This window comes from Balaenoptera acutorostrata, chromosome 6 (assembly GCF_949987535.1).
Source record: "Balaenoptera acutorostrata chromosome 6, mBalAcu1.1, whole genome shotgun sequence".
Taxonomy (NCBI): domain Eukaryota; kingdom Metazoa; phylum Chordata; class Mammalia; order Artiodactyla; family Balaenopteridae; genus Balaenoptera; species Balaenoptera acutorostrata.
In genome coordinates this window covers 41,020,772-41,045,480 of record NC_080069.1, presented here as the reverse complement: position 1 = coordinate 41,045,480, position 24,709 = coordinate 41,020,772, and the positions used below count along the sequence as shown (strand labels likewise).

Sequence of the window (24,709 nt, the reverse complement as noted above, 5' to 3'; positions counted from 1 at the left end):
GGATTTGGGTTTCCTCCACTGACAGTGTGTAAACCACCTCCAGTGATATTAAGTAGGAAGTAGATGGCCGATAGTTAATTCATATGACTGGTGCTGCATTTTCAACAATGAGTTTTCATTTTGTTCTATTTATGGTCATTTTATTCAACTATTTGTATTCAGCACCCAGCTTTATAAGTGTATATAATCCTATTATGTTCTATTCCGTTATGGGAGCTTCCTAATAGAAGAGCACAAAGTAATAAAATTAAATGAACATCTTAGCTATTGTGTCAGCCTCACACATTTCCTGACCTTGGCTGGATTTAAGAGTGTTGGTGTGGGGGGGGAAGGTTGACAATGGGTCACTGGAAAGAAAGACAAAGGTGCATGAAGCAGGTCACCACATTCCAAGACTGGAGGGAAGAATTTGGATACAACTGAAAATATTTTAAAGTGAGATGGCTAGAAATGCTGCCATCCTCCTACTCCTTCCAAAATTCCATAATAGAACCACAAAAAAAATTCCTACATGGTGCTTTGCATTAGCTGCAGCAAATGTTGGTTTAGAGGAACTGAAAAAAGAATTTGCATGTTATATATATATATATATATGCATAAATATGAATATAACTATGACTTTATAGCAGCAATTACAAAAGCATTTTCAAATGCATGTCATGTGGCGACAGTCCTTGTGCAAGGAATTGCAGAGAGCACATTTTGACCTCACTTGGTGACTGGGCACAAGAGACAGGTCTGATCAAGTCAGTTCAGGTCTCTGAGTCATTGTTTAGGTTTTCCATGGAAATGAAAGCTCAGGGGAATTTGACATAAAGTGTTTGCCAGCTTCTCTGGGTCTGTTACTCTCTTTGAGGGCCACTAATATCACTTCTCAGATGATGAGTATCAGCCAATTTCCCTCCCAAAAGACTTGCTCTGAGTGCTTACCAGTGTTGCTTTGCAGAGAGATGGGGGTTTGGGGATGAGTCTCAGTCAGTCATTCCCTCAATGTGAAGACAGTATTAGGGAAATTTTGTATGTGTACAACCAGACATCACCTGTCTTCCCTGCAGGGAGCTTGTGACAGCTGAAAAAAAAAGTTTATAGAGTGTTTTGAGCTCTCACTGGGGTGATACCACAGAGGCAAAGCTATGATATGCCTCTTTCATCTCTTTCAACTGGTATTAGTAAACAGAGGCTGCCTCTGCCTTTCTCAAAGTCCCAAGTTTAAAACTAACCATTAGGAGTCCCAGGTTGCATTTTTTACCCACTCAGAGAAGATCGTGTGACCTCCTTTGTTAAAGAAAAAGCCTTCAGAATTTACAATAGGTTAAAAAAAAATCCAACACTTTGTACTGTTTAACTGTGAATGACTAAGATGTAGACCAAATGAATTCTCTTTGAAATATTCCACACGTTCAAATGAAAGACGGAAGTAGTTGACAACATTTTGTCCTCAAAATTAAATGTTTGAAATATGGGAAGGGGACATTTTTCCACATTCCGAGCAAGTCTATTTCATCTACTCCCACTTGAGGCTTCTGAACTTTAAGTCTGTAGGATGTAAAAATCATTTGAGTCTGATTTTATTTTTTTAATGCTGCGATAGAAGCTGACCAATTTTCCCTAATTAAAGTAACATCTAATCTCTAGTAAGTGTCCTAGCATCTAGCAAGTAATCAATAAGTACTGTTTTTCAAAAATTGCTTTTTCAGAGCACAGGCCCTTCTCACAAGATGAGGAAATAGTGACCCCAAAGCATCTGAGTAGGAGGAAATCTAGGCCAGTTGACTGAGTGCTTTTCCTTAAATTGCACATGATCTCACATTCCCAAAATACCCATGTTCAGGAAAGCTATATAAGGCCATGTGGCAATTTATTCCCAGTCATATGTGCCTGATGGTTAGTACTATAGACTGCTAGGGCTCAAACGGTCCTTCGATGCCACTTCTCAACCTCTGTCTTCATGGAGAAGGAAGCAGAGCCTATGAGGGAGGGAAGTGACTCACCCAAGGTCATGCAGTTCATTTCTTACAGCATCTAGAGAAACCCTGCACCTGACATCTGATCCAGCATCTTTATTCCACACTCCTGCCCAGAATGCTGGGTTCTGGGTATTGCTCACTTTTAAATACTGTCTACCATGAGATTCCATGGGAGGGTCATAAATGATTCAAGAGGGCAGCAAATATGCTTGCAAAATATTGTGGTTTTTACGTTGAGTGTATAATTTGCATGTTGGTGTTTTCATTACACTTGCTGTACTTCATGTTGTTATGCTTTTAAAAATGGTTGTTCTCATGCATTCATTCAACAAGTATTTATTGAGGGTCTGTACTAGGCACTGAAGGTGGTGGTGAACTACACTGACAAGATCCCTGTAGCAAATCCTGTTGGTGCCCCACCAGGTCCTCCCAAGTCCCACCATCCCCATGCTGGCCCCCGTGCTGGTCCCCAGTGTCCTGCTGCAAACACCCGGGACTCTGCCCCAGTGTTCTCTCTTAGCAGATTGACAGATGGTAGTTGGAAGGTAAATAACCCAACTTCCTCATGTTTTGGATGGGAAAACTCTGAGATGCATTCTACACCCTCTCCCCAAGCACCCCAGGGATTTGAACTCTAGTTGTCCACAGTGTAACCCACTGGATATCGCATCCACTGCAGGCTTCCCTCCCTCCCTGTGTCACCGGCTCACTCCCCCTCTAGTTTTCCTGGATCCCTTCCTACTAAACTGCCTTCAGTTGAATCCTTGTGTCAGAGTCTGTTTCCAGTGGAGGGTGCAGGGGCTGAGCCTCTTCTAAGACAGTCACTGACTTTGTGGAGCTCAAGTTCTAGTAAAGGATACAGACATGAAATAATACAAGAAGTGAGTCAGGTCCTTTCTTGGTACATACTGAGAAGGAGGAGATGATAGTTAGTGAGAGGGGCTGAGAGAGTCTTGGGTTAGTGGTGAGGTCGGGGCTCCTCTGGGATGTGATAGTTGCCCTGAAACCCTGAGGATGAGAGGTGGTGGTTAGGCATGAGAAGAGCCCAAACAGAGGATTCTGGAAGGAGGCAAGGAAACGTGCAGAGTGAGCAGGAACAGGAAAGAGACCGCTGTGGTCATTTCACAGGAGATGGGGGGGGGGGGTAGGCTGGGGGAGGCCACGTCGTATGGGACTCTAGTCATCATCAAAAGTTTATACTAGATGCAAGGAGAAACCTTTAAATGATGTTAAGCAGGGGAATGCAATAATCTGACTGATACCTGAAAATAATTACGCCAGCAGCTCTGCAGAGAAGAGATTCCGGGGAGGCAAGAACAGGGCAGGAGATGAATGAGAAGGTTGCTGTAGAAGTTTAGGTGAGAGATGATAGATGGTTATCAGCACCCAGGTTCAAGTGTTGATAGGGAATATAATCAAATAGAATCGAAATGCAGAGTACCTATGCATTGATATCTTTGTCTCTGAAACCATTTGTATGTAATTCAGGGGTTCTTAGCATTTTGCAATGAAGTAGCTTTGGAAAATCTAATGAAATCTGTGGATTTTCACACTGTGGATTTAAAAATGCAGATATACATGGAACACAATTATGAATTTGTGATGGGGGATTTAGAGGTTATGGAGTCAGTTAATTACTATGCGTACACGTGTGTATATCTTTCCCTTTGTATCAGTTAGGATAGGCTCTCTACCATAGTAAAAAAGTCCTGAAGTGGAAAATGGTTTAAACACAATAGTCTATTTCTTGCATATGGATGAAAGTTGGAGGATAAATAGCTCAGCTTCATTGGATCTCAGGTAGAAGAACTCGGTTTCTACACTGTCTGCATTCACCAAACAATACTGGGAGAATAAGCAGAGAATTTCTTTGCTATCTTCAAGTCATAACTTCCAAGTTTACCGTAATCATTGTCTTCAGTCTTCCTTCTGAACAAGTAGAAGGGGAAAGAGCATGGGGTAGCATATATTTATAAGTCATACAGCCCAGAAGTGGTACTCAGTGCTCTGCGCACCTTCCATTGCTGGAATTTAATAGTATGGCCACGACTAACTGCAGGAAGGGCTGGAAAATGTAGTCTAGCTGTGGGCCCAGGGAAAAAGAGGGAAATACAGACTTCAGAGAGCAGCTAGCAGTTTCAGCCACAAAACACATATTTTTCTTTAAATTTGTCACATTGGAGGTCTTCAGTGTTCCCTTTCTTAAGAACAGTGGACATAACTCACATTGGAAGTTTGAGGGAAGGGAAAGGATGGAGCCAGTGAAGGCTGGTCTGGAGAAATCCAGGACGCTTTTGAACTGTGATTTCGGGAACTAGTTTAACACAAAGTGAGCCCTCTTCCTGGTCTGTGGAGATAGGACTTATATATAAAGGTTGTGTCCTTAAGTAAAAGATTAAGTTTAAATTGAAGTGAAACTTGGCCCCAAACTACACTATTCTGTGCCCTGAGGAACTGGAATTAATTTGAAGCAAACTATTACTCACTCCGATTACGTGTCAGTTGGAAAGAGAGATGATTATATTGTCCACAAAGCGGTCCTTTGCATTCATTTCCTTTCCACTGCAATGACCAGTCATCCTACTTCTTTGTGTGAGGTAACAGGCAGCTGGCTGCTCACCCAAGCACTTACGGAGTCTACTCTGGGCTCAACACTTTCCCTGCAGCAAGGCAGCCCACAGCTCCTCTCTTATGTGTCCTCCGGGGAGTGGGCAGGGCGTGGCGCATTCCCCGAAGGAGAGGAAGAAGTTGGAGGTGAAGTGCATTTCTGTCAGTGAATCATATTCTCCCATTAGCTTCCATCATTAGAGATGCTTTTCTTGGGGGCAGAGGGTGATGAGCTTTGCCTTAAAATATAAAGAAATTTCAATAATTAAAAAAAAAAAAAAAAAAAAAATATATATATATATATATATATATATAAAGAAATTTCAATTGAGAACGCAGCAAATTTTAATTCCTCCAGAGTTAGAAGAGCTGCTTTTCCTTCTAATATACAAAAACAATTTTTTCTGAAACTTACAAAAAAAAATCCAGAAACGGCATTCTCTTGAGATCAGAGCCCTTCTAAAAATCACATTTAGTGTTTGTACCATTCAGCACCACAGGGAAGATTAAATTTCTTCCACGTTGCCTGTTTCTCGCTCTTTCCTCTGATTCTCTCCTTTGCATCATAAATATTCCTTTTCAACCCCCTAAATTTTAGCGATTTCCTCTGAGAGACATTTGAAAAGGAATCTTTATTGCTATTTATTTTATTTAGAGTCCCATTTTAGAGCTGTTAATGTGTTAATACGCTATTTTCTTTTCTACATTCCTCTTCTCTGGATGGGGAAGATTGAACTTTCTTCAAGAAGAGATGGATTTAATTGGTTAATTTCATAATTTAGATTCTTTGTTGGTCTAGTTTCCAAAAGAAGGAGTTCCTTTAAGCTCGCTGCAACTACATTTGCTTTTGAAGGAGCCCTTTATGTTGCAGTGAATAAAGTGTCTCTTATTAAGTAGAAAATAAATGAATCTTTGGCAGGACTCTGCTCCCAATGGGTGAAACATCACAGGAAATTGAGAAATTGTTTCTTTTTGGCCTTATGGGAAATTTTTGCGGGTGAGATTTAGTACCACGGTTTTAAGACTACTGCTTAAATTCATCAAGAAAAAAGTCGAACAAGGGACAGTTTTTGGAAGGGAGACGTATCAATGTGATGTTGCTCTGCCTAATCTGTTAAATTTTCCAAGAACTCTGGCGCATGGTCAAGAAGATTATAGTCTCTCTTACGTAATAATTGTGTTACTGTTAAAAAGAACTTAGAAGTATTTTAGCAATTTAGGAATAAGTTTGTCAAAAGTTAGCCTCGTTGGATATCCTTTTATTTGTACCTACAAAAAGGGCTGTTTTTTTATGTGTCCAAGAAGAAATGTGTCCCAGCTGCAGCATCCAGCTTCTGTTCTCAGTTGGACTCTGGGCTCCGCTTAAACTTGAGCAGATCCACTTGGGACACTAGACCTGGGTTCTGAGCTCCAGACCTGAGCCCCAAACACTGGATGTCTCCCTCTGAGGCTTTCTGCATATAGTCACCTTATTTGGGAATCGTGCCCCACACCCATGCTGTGAGTTGAACCCCTAGCCTATTTTCCTGCCAGGTTCCTTGGAGACACTGGGCAGCATCACCATGTGTCTTGTAGTCTAAACCCAAGAATGTCCCTGTTCATTTCCGGTATTCCCCTCAACCTGCAATCAATTGCCAAGTCCTCTTGATTCCCCTAAAGAGTCCGGACAGCCATCCCCTCCTCGTCCCTGCCCCACCTCCCCACTACCTGGCTCAGGTAACAATTCTCTCAGGCCCTGATTTCTCCAGCAGCCTCTTCAACCAGTCTCTTGCCCTCAGTCTTTCCATTACATCATCCTGTTTCCATTCTGCAACCACTTTCTAAAATTAACTGTGATTATGTTCCATCCTGGCCTGAAGTTCGTTGGTTGGTTTGTTTCTAGGGCCTACCTGCAATATTCACCATAGATTCCAAACTCTTAACCTGGCCCTTGCTTATGTGTTTCAGCTTCTTTCCGCTTTCCAGCTTCATCAGCCCCTTGACAAAAGAATGCTTCCCTCTCTAACCAGAACTGGACTATTTACAGTGAGAATGTCCTCCTCTGCTTTTTCCCATTCTTGGCAAATTTTAATCTATTGTCCAGAAGCCAAAGAACTCTCCCCCCTTACCCACTCCCCCCTCAACCCGCTTCCCAGATTCAGCTAGATACTCCTTGTTTGAGTTCCCATACACCCCGGCTGTACTTCCACGAGAGTTGATCCTTGATTGTAAACTCCTTGAGGGCAGGCCATATAGCTCTCTGTATTTGAATCTTCTGCTATGACTGCTGAATAAATAAATGAGGAATGAATGACTACTTCTAGTGCTTTTCTATATATAAGATTGAATCCTAATTGTAGCGTTGTAAAACTTTGGCTAATTTTGGCTAAGTAGTTTGGAGGGTTGGAAAGGCAACTAAGAAAGAATGGAAAAACTGGATTTGGCATCAAAAGGCTGTGGCCTTTGCTAAGTCTGTCAGCCTCTCTGAGTCTCAATCCCTTGTTAAGGAACTGGGATATATTACAGGGTTTGTCTGAGGACTAAGGGAGAAGTGTCTGAGGTGGGGGAGGCATTTTGTGAATTATGATGACTGCACAAGTGTTACCTGCTTTATTCTTATGCTTTTCATACCTGTAGTTCTCCCTATTGCACCTGTGTCAAACACCAGCCTAGGACACGTAGGGGGTGAGTGGTGTCATGCAGCACAGATGGGACGGGAGTATTTACCAGGTCTCTGTTCAGTTAGGTGGAGACCGACTAATGGCAGGATGGACATCGGAAATGGTTCACCCTTAGCTTTCCCATTGGAAATACACTCCACCCTCTTATACGCTATTGGTGAAAGTAAGACCTCATGTAGTGGGAAAACAATTAGATAACGTGCATTGAGAACCTTAACAATATTTCCCCCTTTTGACACAGTAATTCCATTTCTGGGACTTATCTTGAGGAAATGATTTCTGAAAATGGGGATGGGAACACCTAAGACATGCAAAGCTGTTCATTGCAGTTGTGGTTATGATAGTGGATGATGGACAATAATCTGAATCAGGTAACCAGTGAGGAGCGCTATGGCCTTGCCCTTCAGTGGGCTCTCTGTAAGACAGAATCATGATTTTGAAAAAATACTCAAGTGAAAAAAGGAGTCCAAATATTCAATCCACAATTTAATTAAAACTATGTAGATCAAACAAGTATAGAAAAACAAAAAGTGACCAGTAGGAAAATACACTCCATTTTGAAAGAGATAAGTCATAACTAAGAAATCCAGTCACAGCCTGGCCTCGCTACACTGAGGAGCCAGTGAATGAGGTCACTTTCTCCTGTGCAAACGAATCTTTCTTTGGCATTGGATAGAGGCCAGACCTTCCTCCTGCCTTTTAAAATCTGGAAGAAAGCATTCAGAGGAATACCAATCAGAAGTAAAAATTGGCTTAGAGCTGAAGTTGTAGAATACTAAGAAAGGAAAGGCTAAATGTACTTGAAAAAGATAGTAATCATGACAACTTTGTAAGGCATTTTTGAGTGTGCAAAGTGTTTTCGTATGCATTTTTCATTTCGATGGGCTCTTCTCTTATGTGGCTTTTTATCCTGCCTGTAAAAATCACTACAGATGTAAGGAGCTGAGAAACACAGTTACTACTTATTTGGGCTCCATTCCCTTTATTGGCCTCTTATCCAGGGATTTCCCTGCTGTGCAGAGTTTACTTTGAACCCAGCGGAAATTACCTAGAAGGGAACAGTCAGGCCCAGGAAATAAATAGGCATTTCATTGTGGCATTATTCACTGGAGGACCTCCAAACATTTGGCACACTTTTCCCCACACGTGCCTCATGGAATCTTGTGTTATAAAGAGGCGCAGAGCTGCTGGGAACTGCCCACCGTCACACAGCAAGTCAGTTGTAGAATTGTGATCCCCTTTTTTCCTCTTGAATGCCCATATAGCCCAAGTGTCAGTTCTCCCACAGGATTTCATGTTCCTTTTTTGTACTGTCTGTCTTAGCTCCAGAAAAGATCTTTTCTTTGATTATTTTCCCACATGTCTGTGGTTGAGAGCCATGGTGCATTTGTTGAATGCACTGTGCTGTTTTCACCCCTGCAGTTCCCTGTTTGATGGTTCGATACATAGGGAGAAGAGAGACAGTGAGAAGTAAAATCTGCTCAGTGCCTTTAACCCCAGGTTTGGGCCATTTTTCTCGAAGACAAGCTCTTGCTCTCTCTTATCTTATTCCAACCTCCATGTTCTCAGGATGAGAAATAAATCTTTACACAAAAATCCAAGGGTTAGTTTCCAGGTGTTTGAGGGGAAGCTTTGGTCCCCAGTGGAGCTTTTTGGGGGAGTTTGTTATTTCACTAGGGACAGTGCTGAATGCTTCTGGTTTACGCTTCTGTTTCCAAGTTTATTTTATGTTTTGTTGTGGTTTTCAGATTTCTCATGGTTTGGATTTGGGAAAGTAAAATCAAGACAAGGTGTTGGTAAGTAGTTCCTCCTTCTTTGGATAAGTAATGAGTTTGTGTTGTTTAATTAGGATGAAACTGCTTTGACTCTCTTTATACTTGTTGGTCCTTGATTCTTTTTCTGTGTTCCCGGTTTCTGATTTGCTGAGGAAAGAGGCCTAGAATTTTCCAGAAAAGGAATATTGACTTCAGTAAATCGTTTTGTATTTTTGACATCACCTTGTTTCTATCCTATGGGGGAGTGTTAACTGTCATCCAGATCTAGCTTGTTGCTGCATTTTTAAGAAGGTTAAGGAAATAAAATGCAACTACACTCCAACTCCATGTACAGCAAACATTTGGCTGAATATTTAAGTCTGGTCAAGTTCGCATCTTAACTTTCTTCCATTGGCCAACATGTAATAAATTTCTGAATTAGGAAATCAGCTGTTCATTTATGACCACTTCTCTTTCAAAGCAAGACTCTAACGTCCAGACGCTATGATTTGTGCTTGATTGCATTCTGTTCCTTGCATTCAGACTATGTGCTGGTAATTGAAAAGCAGAGTTTGTAGCTATGAAATGAGTGCAGATAATGTAACTCATCACTAGGACTGGAATCAGGTGTGATCTCCCGGGACCTCCAATTTGTTCAGTATTTTCTATGGGTACAGAGACAATGAACAGGAATTGCTTAGAAGGCATGAAAACACAAACTGTCTTTACATCTTGCCTGTGTATTTCCAAGATCTAGCCCCATCTTTAGTATGTGTTGGTTAGTATTTATTTCAGTAGCAAGGTTGGCTATAGGGAAAATTGTAAAATAGGGGAAGTGTACCAGGGTCCTGGAGCCTTCCAGTTCTGAGTCATCCACCCCATACGTGTCCATCCCATCCATACAAGGAAGCCTGTTTCCTTTCTCTTTTTGAGCCCGATAGCAGACCTTTCCTATTGGACAGCCTTTCTCAGTGTTGGTCCAGTGATCCAAAATGTCACACGGGCTGAACCCAGAGGTGGCAGAAACTGAGCCAGAGAGGGCCTGAAGGGGGAAAGTCACCCTGACCCTTAGCTAGCCCTAGGAATTCCAAGACTAAAGCTCTTAACCAGCAAAGAGAAAGTGGAGTGTGGCAAAGTTGGAACATTAAGCTCCACCAGCTCAGGACTTGTCTGTGACTCCCCAGGGGGAAATTTCAGATCCAGCTGATCATAGGCACTTTGCCAAGATAGCAGAGAGATTGTCCATGCAATCTTGAAGGCACCCTGTTCCAAGGCTTTGTGCTCACTCTGTGTGTGGCGGTGAAGAAGGAAGTTGAGTGACAAGCTCTCTCACAATAGCGCCGTGAGATGGGGTTTTCCTTCCACTAAACAGCAAATCGGTGCAACCATGTAAATGTTTTGCTTTGTTATTGTTTTTGTTTTTGTTTTAAATTTTTTTGAAGTAATCTTTATTTTTTTAAAACAGAAAAGAATAAAGAATAAAACAAACAAACAAAAACACCATTTATCCCTGTACCCAGAGAGTGTTTGTTAACATAGAGAAAAATTATACATGCATAAGATTTTTCAAAAACTAACAGTACAGAAATGTAAATATTAAACAATGTCTCTCTTATCCACCTCCATGGTTTCCCCCACCATCTCTCTCCCAAGAGATGTACCTATCACATATGTCTTATGTCCTTACAAAGAAAATAAATTTTATGGATTATGTAGACCCTTTGAAAATGTATACACCATACTCTTACTCTTTATCTCCCCTTTAAAAATAAAACTAATAGTTAACGATACTTATTGGCATTTTACATGGTACAGCCATGTACATGTTTTCCAGGCCATTTTGCTCTGCAGAGAGGCACTTGTTCCTGGAAAGCTTCAAAAACTGGGCTTCACCCTTTTAGGCTACAGCAGAGAGAATTCTTCTCCAGAATTGTTCTTTCAGCTACAGTTCATCAGAAGTGATGCTGCTTTAAAATGAAGGTTTTATGATTATTCAGCTGTGGGAAGGTCACAGGTCTGGAGATGACTGCCACTGAAAATATCGTTTGTTACTCACAGATCCCAAGAGAAGAGGGCAGGCCATGCCACCGTGGGGACCATGGTGCTGAAGGGGGCACAGGGTCCATCAGGAGGCAGAGGGAGTAAGGGGAAAACATAGACAAGAACCTCTATTGTGGTTTCTGCAGAAAGGAATGGGCGAGGCAGGGTAAGCAGGTTTAGGACTGGCTGGGTTGAGTAAGGTCAGTGGGCTCTGGGATGTAGGAACAGTCCGCAGTTGTCTTATACCTGGCTCTGGGGTGATGGGGCAGGTGGATAGCAGCCTGGAGTGTGAGAGCCTAGTAAGTAATGCGGTTGGGAGCATAGACTGTAGATTGTTCAGTTTGTGTATGAAACGTACTCTCGTAGGCAAGTACTTTATTATCTCTAGGAATTGGCAGTCCCTCCTCTGTCACCAAAGCCTCAGATGTTGAAGCATCAGAATACAGAAAATAAAAGACATGGTTAATACAGCTATTTAAGAACAATAATCTGTCTCTCTCCTTGAAGGCATGTTGGTCTTGAGAGAAGGAAACTCCTTCTCCAGATGACCTACATCAATTCTTATCAGGGAAAAAAGTCTCAATCAGGCTTAAAAATGTCTGTAAAGTCATTTATGCAGGATATGTTACTGAGCAGCTCTGGTAAAAGAAAAATGCCTCTTTGCATGTGAGACATATTAAAATAAAAATGGGCTAAAAATGTTTCCAGGCATAGCTCCTATTTGTCAGCTCAGTAATTAGAACTATCTACCCCAAACTCAGCAAGCTGCACATACCCAGCAATTTAAAACTTTTTGTTAATATTATAAGACATTTTTTCAAGTCCTCCTATGAATTTCTCACCTGCTGTGATGTGCCCCGACTCTTCTTCTGTCTGTCTTTTTGGGGTGTTTTCCCCACGTGCACAGACACATAACGAGACATCCATGATATGCACAGACAGGCTGCTGTCAAATTATATAGACATTCATCTTCCCCGCTGAGAGCTTTCCCCCTTTGCAGCTTTGCTGTGCTCCATTTGATCAAAATGTTCATAGAAAAATGGCTGAATCTCTGCAACCTTGCCAGCTGTATCAATCTTCCAGGATTTGGAACATCAATAATGAAGAAAACAGCACTTGAATTAACATTCCACTTGATAAATTGTTGAGGTTTTTATGTTGCTCAGATTTGTCAACAGTGACCTTCTGGCAAAGTGAAAAAGCTTTTGAAAGATTACCTCTGGTGCTTTATACCACTTCTGTGCTTAAAACATCTCCCCCCAAACAGAGAGCCTCTCCCCTTGGAATCTGTTACCTCAGAGTTGGGGGTTTTACTCAGCGAGGCCACAGGAAGGAAAGGGTGTCCTCTGGTGATGGAGAAGCAAAGAGCAAGTCCCTTGGTTGAACTCTTTAAGTAAGGCTCCACTGTGTACATGGCAGATGCTTCAGAGCCCGAATTCCTGGAGGAATTTCAACATTGTCTTCTAAGTATCATCCTCCTCCAAAATGATTGAATGCTACGGGAATGTGGATAGCCTGTCCTGGGCCAAAAGGGAATCAGAGGAAAAGCAACTGGGATCAGTGCGTTTCAAATTATTGCAGGGAATCCAGAAGCAAATATCGCTGGCCTTCTGACAGCATGTGGAGTGTTTGAACATGACAACTCTTGCATTTCTGGAGGTAAATGTGCAGCCTGGAATCTGTTGAGAAATGTGTGGCCTCTACTGCACCCTCCCCGGGGAGCTCGGACGGTAGCGTGCTTTGGTAACCTCGAAGGAGGGGACAGCTGCCCCGGGACTGGAGCAAGGGAGCCCATGATGGGAAGGTTTTATTGACATGATGCAGAAAGCTTAGCATAACACATTTCCATTTTCCACCTCTGGGTTTAAGCTCTGGGTGACTGGGGCCTGTCAAGAAGCAAATCATAAAACAGGGATGGTTAAGGATATTAGAAAGAACTTGTCTGTGTAGCTATTCTTGGCAGAATTTCCACTGTTTACTAACACTGGTGAGCTAGGCTTAGGACGAATACAACTGGTAAGCTTGCCTTTGCTTTGAGTGTTCTGTGGCTTCTAAATTGGCTGTGTGAGGACTTGCTTGCAGAATTAAGCCAGAGTGTATCATTAAAAGCAACTTAAATACACATCCCCTTGAGAGAGTGCTTTTAAAAATTACCTATAATAGCAGTTGGCTGCCTCCTGCATAGTTTAAGATTCAGCTAGCTGGGGAATGTCGTTATCCCTACAAACTGTGATAATCCCCATATAAGAGGGAAAATGGATCTTGGAGGTTGGGGGATGGATTACCGTGATAGTTCATAGGGAATTCAAAAAAGTATGATACAACAACTTTTGTTTCTATTGCTGTGCTTCTTACAGAAAAAGTAAAATGTGAGGAAGAGGTAGAGGTTGGCTGGAGGTGCTGAAACATCCTGGGGGGGTTGGACGAACACACATGGTCTTGCTCAGGAGATAGTGATTAAGGCTTTCATTTCCCCAGTACACATTTGTCTTCGCTGCACATTGGATTTTGCCTTCTCGTTGCCTTCCCTTTGTCTTCCTTCCATATCCTTTTCTTCCTGTCTTCCTCTTAGCTTATTATAGTAGCCCTGGCCAGTGAGAGCCTTCTGTAAGACCCTGCACCTATTCAGGATACTGTAGAATCCTGTGTACTATACTAGGGGGCTTTGTCTACTTTTCCTGTAGGGCGTGTCTGTCAAAAGCCACTGAGATCTTAATTGTTTGCAAGTTTTCAATGAATGTAGGCCTTTATCTTTGTGAATGTATTTTTGGTTGCAAACATTATGGGTCAATGGTTGAATTGTTTAGATAAGATACAGTAGACTGTATTTATGGGTATATACGTTCTGAGACTCTGGACTGGAAAGTTTAAATCTGGTATGAAAAATGCTATGGTTATTGCTTTAGTATAAAGACATCCATGTAATGACACTACAAATAATGTTATGGCTAAAGGCAAAACAGGGAACTTTGCCATGGGATTGATCCATTATTGCTGTGAAAGTATTTTGTATGCAAAAGTGGTGCCGCTGCTGAGAGAATATACAGAAATTGGAGCATAGTAATAGGACAGTCCAATGCAATTCTAGTCAACCAGTTATTTGTAAGTTTATTTAGTAACACTTAGTAGTAATTCATACTCATGAAGCACATTTTCATATCAGTAGTTTCATTCCAGTCTCAGAAAGTAACAAGCAGATACTATTTTGCATATTTTACACATGTAAGCAGATGTAGAGGTACAAAAAAGGTAAGTGACTTGTCCAAAGAGTGGTGAAAGGATCAGATCTTTGAACTTCTAGGACGTCTTTCAGTACACTGTACAACAGGAATCCTAGATTCATGCTGGGCGTTTCAACGAGAGAGTGTTCTAAAGATGTTCAGAGAACAGAGAGGAAAGCTGCATATTGAATTACAGGAGAAGGAAGTAAAGAAATTGGAACCCTCACACACTGCTGTTGGGGATATAAAATATGTAGTGCAGCCACTTTGGAAAACAGCTTGGCAGTTCCTGAAAATGTTAACTGTAAAGCTACTGTATGACCAGCAATTCCACCCAAGAAAAATGAAAACATATATCCACACAAAAACTTGTACACGAATGCACATAGCTACATTATTCATAATAGCCAAAAATTTTAAACAACCCAAATTTCTATCAATTGATGAATGGATCAACAAAATGGTGTGTATCCATGCAATGGAATATCATTTGGTAATAAAAAGGAATAAAATAATGACGCATGCTACAACGTGAATCAACCTTAAAAACGTTAGGCTAAGTGAAAGAAGCACAAAAGATCACATATTATGTGATCCCATTGATATGAAATGTCCAAAATAGGTAAATCCATAGAGATAAAAAGTAAATTTGTGGATGCCCAGGGCTGGAAGTGGGGAGAATGGGAAGCGACTGCTAATTGAGATGATAAAAATCTCCTAAAATTAGATTGTAGTGATGGTTTCACAACTCTTTGAGTATGCTAAAACCCACTGAATTGTACACTTTAAATGGGTGAATTTTAGGTACGTGAATTATAGCTCAACAAAACCATGAAAAATTACAGGAAAATATGTATTTTTCCAACTCCAGGCCCAGCCTCAGTTATCAGCAATGATGATGACTCTGCCAGCCCACTCCATCACATCTCCAATGGGAGTAACACCCCATCGTCTTCAGAGGGTGGCCCTGATGCTGTCATTATTGGAATGACCAAGATTCCTGTCATTGAAAATCCCCAGTACTTTGGCATCACCAATAGTCAGCTCAAGCCAGACACATGTAAGTACATCTGTTTATACTTATTGGCCCATTTGCTGCATAGCTGTATCAAGCAGCATGTTTATCAGAGTCCCTGACGAGGATGACTGAGGGGAGGGTACAGTGTGAAATGTCTGAGGATTCTTGGGGCTTTGAGCCCAAGGAATAGATCATTTAGTTTGTTGATTATGGAGTTCTCAGGGTGTGTCTCCTGCTGGGATTGGAACTGTGGGCAGATACTGACTTCTCTTGAGATCCATTTTCCAAAACCATTTGTCAACATGAAGTTGGAATCAAGGCATGCTTATCTTGAAAAAGATAGACAGAAACCAGAAGTGTCATTAGAATGCACATACATCAGTTACAGAAGATAAGCAATTGGTGGGATTTAAATTTGGTTTATTGAAAGTCCTTAAAATATACACTAATGGTAGTCAGGAATGCTCTGTGTTGCACACAGGTGGTATCAATTTAGGTAGTTCTGTTTTCTTTGTTCAGTCCTAGTTCCCAGCATGAGGCTTGTTGTGATGTCACAATAGCAAAGGGACATCACAACAGATGGTCTGCCTGTTAAGTACACGGAGTTTTATTTCTTAGAACCAAATTAACCCACTAGCCTCTGTTGGGAAACTTGGATTCTTTCTCTTATCCTATCTTCTGAGCCAGTGCTCAAATATAGAGACTGGAACACAGCCTGAAGGACAAGAAATAAAGTCACAGTAGACAAACGGGCTTATGCCACTGGAACTCCAGGCCTTCCCTTACACATGAATAAGGGGCCATGAGGGCTAGAATATCAGGTGGCTAAGGTCCCGGGGGTTCTCTGGCACTGACAAGTGGGTACCTTTTGTCTGTCTGCATGTTCTTGCCCCATCTTAAATACTGTTCTCCTACCCTGTCTCAGGTAAGGTAGGACTATTTCAAGGTTAGATGTTGGGGACTGACTTTTCACTGAGAATGCTCATGGATAAGGGGACTTAACAGTGAGTATCTTTTCAAATATAAAGAAACATCTGTAATTTCCTCCTATTCATTCAAATTTATCCTGAGGTATGTTTAACAATGGATTTGAATTTAATCATTAGGGTGAACAGTATTACAGTCTTGTAATGTGTGAGACTGAACCCCAACATTGCTTTCAGTTGAATATGTAATATGACAAGATAAATAGAATAGCATATATGAAGAATATTGAGCTCCTTGAAATAAAAGGTATTCTTTGAAATCAAAGTATTATTAATTCTAATATTATTATTATGGTGTGAACATGATGTGTGGAGGTTTGCTTAAAATGTGCATTCTTTGTTGAGATAAGCATCCTCCAATTGTTCCTGAAATGCCCTGCATGTGTAACAGTCAAATACTGAATAAAGCAAAGCAAGATAGTGTAATGAGAGACTCTGTCATCGTTTTGATTGTTCTCCCTAGGAACAGAGTACTTTGACACCCCTGTCACCACCACCAGCACCAGGCTGTATGATGTACTTTAGTTAACCTGAGACTGCATTAAAATTGAAGTTGACTAAAATCAACCTGTACTCAAAAATTTGCTATACTTTGTCAATGGAGGAAAGATAAAGCTGAACAAGCAAGTAGATAGCATTAGCCTAACAAGTCCAATAAGAGAAAATGAACCAATGAGCAAGAAAGCAAACAAATGAGAGCCTATAGAATCAAGTGAGCTAGATGGCTTCTGAGTCTGTGGTTCTTTCTAGAAGTGCTTTCTTCCCTTAGAAATTCCACAAGAAAATTTCCAAAGGTCATTTCCTTAATCTAGAGTTCATAGAGGTTTTTACAAAGGTTTTTGGATTAGACATTTTGGTAATTTTGGAAGAGTCTTGGTTTTGTGGCTCAGTCACTCCCACTTAGGAAGAATTGGAAGAGAGTTGAGGAGACCTGCAGCTTCCCCTCAGCTTCTGCCCTCTAACAGAGGGCACCAGACCATTGATTGTTTGGTTGTTCCTTATAAAGTCTTGTTGGGTCCTTCACTCAGCAGTCCTTACTGGCTCAGTGTTCTCAATCACTTAGTATCTTATATCAGAAGAAATTTTCTTTCTTCCAAGCATCAAGCCATATGCTCTTTCATGATTTTAAGAACACTTAAAATAACACATCTTCCATAAATCCTTTTTCAAAGAAATGGGAATAAAGAAGCAATTTACTTCTCTCATTCCCTCTACCCTTTCTTAAATGTCGTCCTTTACCCCATACTTTTTACCTTTATCTTCAATGTATCTGTTGCCTTTTGTGAAGTCCTGAGTATGACCACTCTGGTGTATGTTTCTCTAGTCTTGATTAGGTTAGATTGTAAGCTCCTAGAGAGCAGAAACTATACTTGTTGAACTACTTCTTCACAGCATGGGACATGATGTGCCTTTGATGTTGGCCAGATGTTGACCAGATACGGCTATATATTGCTGAAATATTAATTACTAACAGACTTGTAACAAGTATAGAGGACCTTTTACATTGAGCCTTTTACATTGGGTCCTTTCCTATTAAATTTGCCTACGTAGACTTTGTTTGTTAGATGTATTTTTAACAACATGTTAGCCAGTTTAAATAGATTTAGATAGCAAATTTAGCAGAAATAAGCCTTTAACAAAAAATCCTTTCTTTGAAGATCCTAATTGTAGTCATTCAGAAATTTAAGTATTTCAAAATGCATAGATCTGATGTAGAGAGGGATCTGTTGCTATAGACCCATGATATTTTGGGAGCTTAGCTTTCAGTTAAGTTATTCCCATCAAGTATTTTTACAACCAATCTCTAAAGAAGGGCTCTTCCAAGAAGTTGGATAGGTTACATCTGAAAAACAAATTTAAGAAGCTCTCAGAAAAAGTATGAAATTTTTCCCATGTGCTTAAAGCAAAATATCACATAGACAGTATACCACCAAGCTCTGGATCCATCAGAGGCTTGGGTCACAAACCAGCACTTTTACTTCTCTTTCCTAAAGCTGCCTGCTATTCAAAGATGTTGGCTTTATATGTGTGCTCTTACAAACAGTGATCCCAGCTTATTTCACTGAATTGTAAGAATCTAATGTATAAGGTGAAGTTCAATTCATTACATATTTATTGACTACCCACAATATTCCTACAATACTAAGAATTGGAAATTAGGTCATAATGATGGCATGTTCCTTGCCCTCAGGGAGTCTCCTTGGGGAGGCCAGTGGTGAAAGACTTCATCGTATAATCACAGTGCACTATGATAGGATAGCTTAGAGCAAGGATCCTAAACCCTGACAAGGATCAGGCAGGTCAATATGAGAAACAGGCTAGATCAGAAAGATGATATGGTATAGTGAAGATCATGATGGCATGTGGGCTTGGTATTACCAGATACTCCAATTTTTCCAGAGAGAGCAGGCATTTTATATTTTATGTGAATTCTCCAAGATTTAAAACGCTGGGTGGAACCAACAAAATACATCAGCAGAGTCAGATTTGGTCCACAATCCACCAACTGTTTGTGACCTTAAAGATCAATGAATACATACACCTTATTTTACAGACAATGCTCAGAAATGGCTTGTCCAAAAGTAATACAGTCTCCCTGCTTGTGTAGCTTTGCTCTAAAAACAGAACAACAAACAAACAAAAAATCATGATTAAACCATATTTCTTTAAATGATGTGTAAGATCATTTGAGTGAAGGATGATGACAAATTTTATTCCCCTAAGTAATTTTTCACTCTCAGGAGCTATGTGAGGTTTTCATTTACAAAGTCCAGAGGTTGTTTGCAGGATTTTAGAACAATCTGAACAGGGCTGAATTGCTCCTGAGCACTTTCCAATAGCAAGTCTGTCTACTTTATTGCAGGGCCCAGAGGTTCCCCCAAGACCGCCTGATAATAATTTGGTATTTGGAGGCTCCTGTGTCACTGCAGGAACTAAAGGAGGCTAAATCCATGCCTGATGGAGGAGAAGAGTTCTATGGTTATCTGCAAATTCTGGCCAGACAACATCTTGACGTCACTCCTTAGCTTCCAAAACCTAGCCAAGCAAGAAGTTGCCTTCCCAAGAGAAAGCAGTGTGCTCTAATGACTAAACCCTCAAAGTGCTATGCCACTCTAACTATAGACCCATCTCCTCGATCAATCAGGATGGCAAGATGGAGCTGAGGAGCTCAGCAACATCAAGGCTGGAGTTGGTCTTTTATTCAACTAGTCTGTGTAGACGTGTCTGAAAACCACATCATCTGTCCGCACGGGGTGTTTTCCCAGTAGGACTGACCAACCTGGCTCAAGGGCAGCTGTGCTGCTATCCTCTCCTTGACTGCTAAGAACATTTTTGACAGGGTACAATGGAAACACACCTTCTGAGCTGGAAAAAAAAGAAAGAAAGAAAGAAAGAAAGAAAGAAAGAAAGAAAGAAAAAAAACAAACAAACACTCTAACCAGCAAAACCCCCGAATCATCAGTCTTGGGTTCTCTTGAAGGGTGGGAATGCGTTATAGCTTCCCCTGCAGGAAAAGCAAATCCCATAGACTTATTGTCATCCCTAGAATTGTGTCTTTCCTAGAGCAGCCTTGTAAATTAGCTAGGGTCCTAGGCAGAGGGCCTAAATTAAATGAGAATTGTCTTGAAATACATACTGTATGTGTTTGTTCTTACAGCGCATGCCCTCTATGTATATCTAGGGCTAGTAACTCTCTGTGGCAGATGCAGATAAGGAATTCTGACTTTTTTCCACTTTAATTCCATTTCCAATGAAATGGATGTTTATTGATTTCCTGCAGCGTGTGCCATACTTCAAGTATTATAGTTCACGTGTTTATATATGTTTGTGGGTGTGTTTTCCCATTGGTTACATGCTTATTAGGCAACTACGTAGATAAGCACAGATTCATAGACCAGCTAAGACTAAGGAGATAAAATATAATAAAAGGAGGGAGTGTTTTAACAGTAGTTGAAAAGATCACATAGGACACCCCTCTTGCTCCCCTTAACTGCCATACCCACCCTGTCATTGTGTTACCAACCAAGGGAGGGAATGGAAGTGGTATTTTTCACAGAACTGCAGAGGTTTTGAACATGTTTGTAACATTACTTTGAGTACACATGAGCAAAAATTCTGAATCATATCCAAGACCTCAGGAGCTCGTTAGATCAAGGGATGAGAGTTATTGGAGGTTATCTTCGAACTTCAGTGCAATCTGTGTCCGTGGTCCATTTTGATGGTCCACTTGATGGAAGTAAAAACAGGCAGAAGCAATTGTTATAGCACTTTCCTAGGTCCTTTGCCTACTAACTTTGTCTTTCAAAAGTATGTTTTCTTCTAAGTATTTCATTGGCCGAACAATAATTGCTTTGGGAACTGTTTATATCCCTTTGAAGGCCATGGACTGCACTTTACAAATAACCTAAGTCTATTTTGCCCAGCATGAGCGTTAGGGGCGAAAGAATGCAGTTATTTTAGGATCCTTAGAAATTGCTTCGCTTATGGCACAGTGGGCTGACGACTCGTTTCATGGGGGTCTTCATGGCACATGGCTCAGCCGCTGTAGGTCCCAATCCAGTTCTGTCTCTTGGTACCATAGTTCTCCATTGCCAGCTATAACAGCTTGATACTATATTCTCCTTTCGACTCCAGAGGAGGTGGTAAGAAGCTATCAAAGAATGCTTAAAAACAGCAACTTGAGCTCCCTCGAAGAAAGGAAACGAATACATGCTGCACAATTACATGTAAAACGTAAGCCATGTTACAAACTCTATTGAGAAGGAGATTTGTTAGGAAACCAGTTTCAAGCACACATTTACAACTAAGTAAGATAAGCGACATCATTCTATTAGCATTTGACCGCTGGGTGATATTACTTGTTATCAAAAAAGAAATACCACCCAGTTACAGGGTACCTAGACCTCTTAGAGAAAACAGCCCATCTTACATTTAATGACTAAAAGGGAAAAACAATTATGGCTTTAGGTCAGGGAGACACTCACAATGATATTCTGCTTTTACTTCCACATCATCAGCCAACCAAGAGGGAATTATGCACCCCTCACACATCAGACAGTTCAGTCCAGTTTCACCAAATCATCAGTGATGTGCTGGAAGCATGCAGGCAGATGCAGGATGTTACTGCATTTCTTCTGGGTATTTCCCAACGCCCAGCGCAACTGGAGAGTGGATACCAGCATGATGAATTTATCAAATGCACCCCCATTTTGGTATCTGGTCAGTCACTCTTGCATGTGCCAGCAGACTGGGGACCAGGACCAGCTCAGCAAACACATATGCAGAGGAACCTCTTATGTTGCTAAGCAGCTCCTGCTACCCAGATGCTTTGAACACTGAGTGCTCCCTGTGGTTAAGGAGAAATGAAAGAATGGGAGTTTTTCTTGGATGCGATGCTCACTCACAGTTCAATTCTTCATGGCAGCTAATGTAACAAAGTGCAGGTTTTCTCCTTGTGAAGTTTTCTCTGCCTTTGCTAATTCTGCCAGCCAGAGAGGGTAAGCCACCATGGTTGGGATCTTCTCAGATTAATCATTATGCCAGCTCCCCTTATGAAGTTCAGCCATGCTGCCTTTCATTCACGATGTTGTACTTGTTTATTTGTTTGCTCTTTTTCTTGGTAGTTGTTACTTCTCTTGAAAGGCATGTACAATGAATTTGCTCCACACCTTGAACAGGAAAGAATTGGAGAGAGATCTACTTAGTTCAACCTGATAACCAAGCACAAAGGCAGTCTCATTCCTTGAGCTCAGCCTCTAGGAGGAAAGCTGCTTCCTGAGATGGAGACAGCAGCCCAAAGGGTTCCTGAGTCCACGCTGCTCTCTGTCTGAGCCGGCTCCCTTTGGCTGAGAAGATGCTGTGTGTTTCTGAATGCTTGGACTCCCTCAGGGAGGGAAACATTAGAAGGCGGCATTTGTGGCTCAAAGAAGAAGGACATGTCAGTATCACAGTGACCTCCCCTCCACCTGCAGGGCTGGGGAGGTTCTTAGGATGCAAAACTTTCAGTTTTAAAACTGGGACAGTCCTGGGCAAATGATAATGGATTGGTCACCTTAGTTGGTATAGCTCTGATGATTTCTGCTAGTAAGACAGAATTAAGTCCTCCTTACCCAAAATGCCTTCAGGTACCCTAAAATGCGGTTCTTTAAAATAAATAATATAGGTTGTAGTTGGAAATTTGGAAAACATAAGAAACAAAGATGAAATAAAAACTCGTCTGTAATTCCAACAGAGATCATTGCTGATAATATCATTTGGATATCCAACTTCCTCATCTTGTGAGTGTCCTTTTAACCTCCTGTGATATAAAGTCTAACCACTTGTACCCTGGCCTTTATTTGTACCGGGCTTTGTTCATATTTCTATAGTAAAGGTTTGTCTTGGGTGAATTGTGTTGGAAGGTCCATAGGAGGCTCTCTGGGTATATTATTGTCAGTGTCAGATTTTATATTTGCTTGGTGATGCATAGGGATTAAGAGAGAGCTGGGCTGGACTGGCCATGGCAGGTCGGGTTTCGAGGGACCGTGAATCCAGAGGAGCTTAGCTTTTCCAGGGTGAGTGTCACAGAGGAGACGAGCCTTGTGTTATGGGCCCGGAGGACTCAGGGAGCAAAAGGGTCCCGGATCTGCCAAGGCAGGCTGAGCGCTCCAGTTTAGGGTCAGCTCTCTGGATGACTCCAAATGTAGTTGTCTGCTCAGCTGGAGCAGATGATCAGTTTTTGCCCCCAGTTCTTCACCCCAGATGGGTAGCTCCTTTCAGAGAGCCAAGTGTGCTGGACCTGAAAGGGCCAGTCTGGTTACATCTGATATGGTTCTCACTACTTAGAGATGCCTTTTCTTCCACCCAGGATTCCTCGGCTGTGCCAGGACCTCTGATGAACTGGAATCTCCCCTTAATCATTCAGCCTCACCTAAACTTGATGGAGTCAGTAGCCTAATATTCTCCAGTCTTCCCCTCATGAAATGCTTCCTCTTCTCATGTCTCAGGCATCAAGGCCTAAGCTGGGGTTCCGGCCAGGGGACTTCTATCAATAATATGACATACAGGAGTATTTCAGAGTTGGCATTTTGCGCAGTAATATTAAAGTTGATAGGTTCTAAAAATGAGTTCAGAACACATATTTTCCTATGATTTGTAAGAGATTAGATTTGTGCGACTTTGAACCAAAGGGGGTGGGAAGAACTCTAGAAAGGAAACAATAATCTAATGCCTAGTTTCTCTATTATACTTATCAGTTACTATATATGTTATGAGTATGGGTAGACATCAACATTCTTTTTACCCTGTTGCTATTATTTAGCACATTTATTTAACCATGCCATTGACCTTCCGGGTGCATTAACGTAGAACCCAGGTCATTATGAGATAATGATGGCATTTAGACTAAGTGCCATATTCCTAATGTTCCAATAAGTGGTTGATATAGAGGGGACAGGATACCATCCCACACTAATTATATCAAAAGAGCTAGTCTCCATGTTATGGAATGCTTTCATTAGAGGAGATTACATGATATATCTGCTTATAAAATAGGCAGAGATGACACCATTGAGTAGCCACCTCACATATTTTCCTGAAAGAATGATGGATTTTCAGATCCGTTTATACTCTCATACCCACTACTGATCCCCACCCTTGCTCCTGAAAGGAGTTTGCTTTTACAAGTGAGCTTGCTTTTACGAGTGAGTTGCTACTGAACAGAGAGAAGCTAACTGGTTACCCAGGGACATAGTCTTACTTTTTTTTTTTGCCCATCTCATTCTGTCATCCTCCCTCCTTTTCTCTATATATTAGGGTTCAGGAACCATGATGCTAATGATGACATTTCATCCTAGTTCCTAGTTCCATTAATGCCATTTCCTGATATCCAGTGAAACAGTTATGATTCTGTATCACTGTGTAAGCCTTATTTTGAGAAGACCATTTTCTTCTTTCCCAAGTGCTGTCACTTTTAGGATATTTCTCTCCCTCTTAAGAGCCTTTGTTTTGACTAACATATCTTTGTGTACATATAAGGTTTTAGTTTTCCTTGAGCCCTACCTAGACCTTTATCAACTTTGGTTTTGGAAGAGGAAAACTCTCATTTTCTTAGTAACATTTTGGTGATGGGGAGCTCTGCCTTAGATTCCTGAACTCCTGAGCTTTGAGGAGGAAGACAACGACCAAGTAGCAAAGGGAATGACCTTATCACTCACTTCCTGAGTCATGTGTCTCCTCTGGGCTTGTGTATACTCTCTGCTGTTTCTTGCACATTGCATCCCAAGTTTTAAATTAAAGTGGATCTTAGCCGGAATGGGGTCTAATGGCTGATGCATGGGTACAGTCCTTGGTGTTCACAACCCAGGGCCTTCTTTTGTTCTTGTAGAAGAGATCTGTGTTTTCGAGGGCCAAGCTTCTGCGTGGGGGCCAAGCTATGGGAGGGGGTTGTGGGGTTGGGGGTGAATCCATATGGTCT

At 41.3% G+C, this 24,709-nt stretch overlaps 1 protein-coding gene across 7 annotated transcripts in view; it reads left to right on the top strand.

Annotated features, from left to right (window-relative positions):
* NTRK2 (neurotrophic receptor tyrosine kinase 2) overlaps positions 1-24,709 on the top strand; it is a 372,551-nt gene that overhangs the window by 186,931 nt on the left and 160,911 nt on the right. For 3 of the 7 annotated variants that reach the window (XM_057547996.1, XM_007176940.3, XM_057547997.1), the window contains exons 13-14: positions 8,983-9,030; positions 15,122-15,310. In XM_057547996.1, coding sequence (XP_057403979.1) covers positions 8,983-9,030; positions 15,122-15,310 — 237 coding nt within the window. Of the gene's footprint in view, positions 1-8,982; positions 9,031-15,121; positions 15,311-19,117; positions 19,629-23,101; positions 24,649-24,709 lie in introns of those variants that run through there. The other 4 variants (XM_007176943.3, XM_007176942.3, XM_007176944.3 and 1 more) reach the window with 4 other exon arrangements.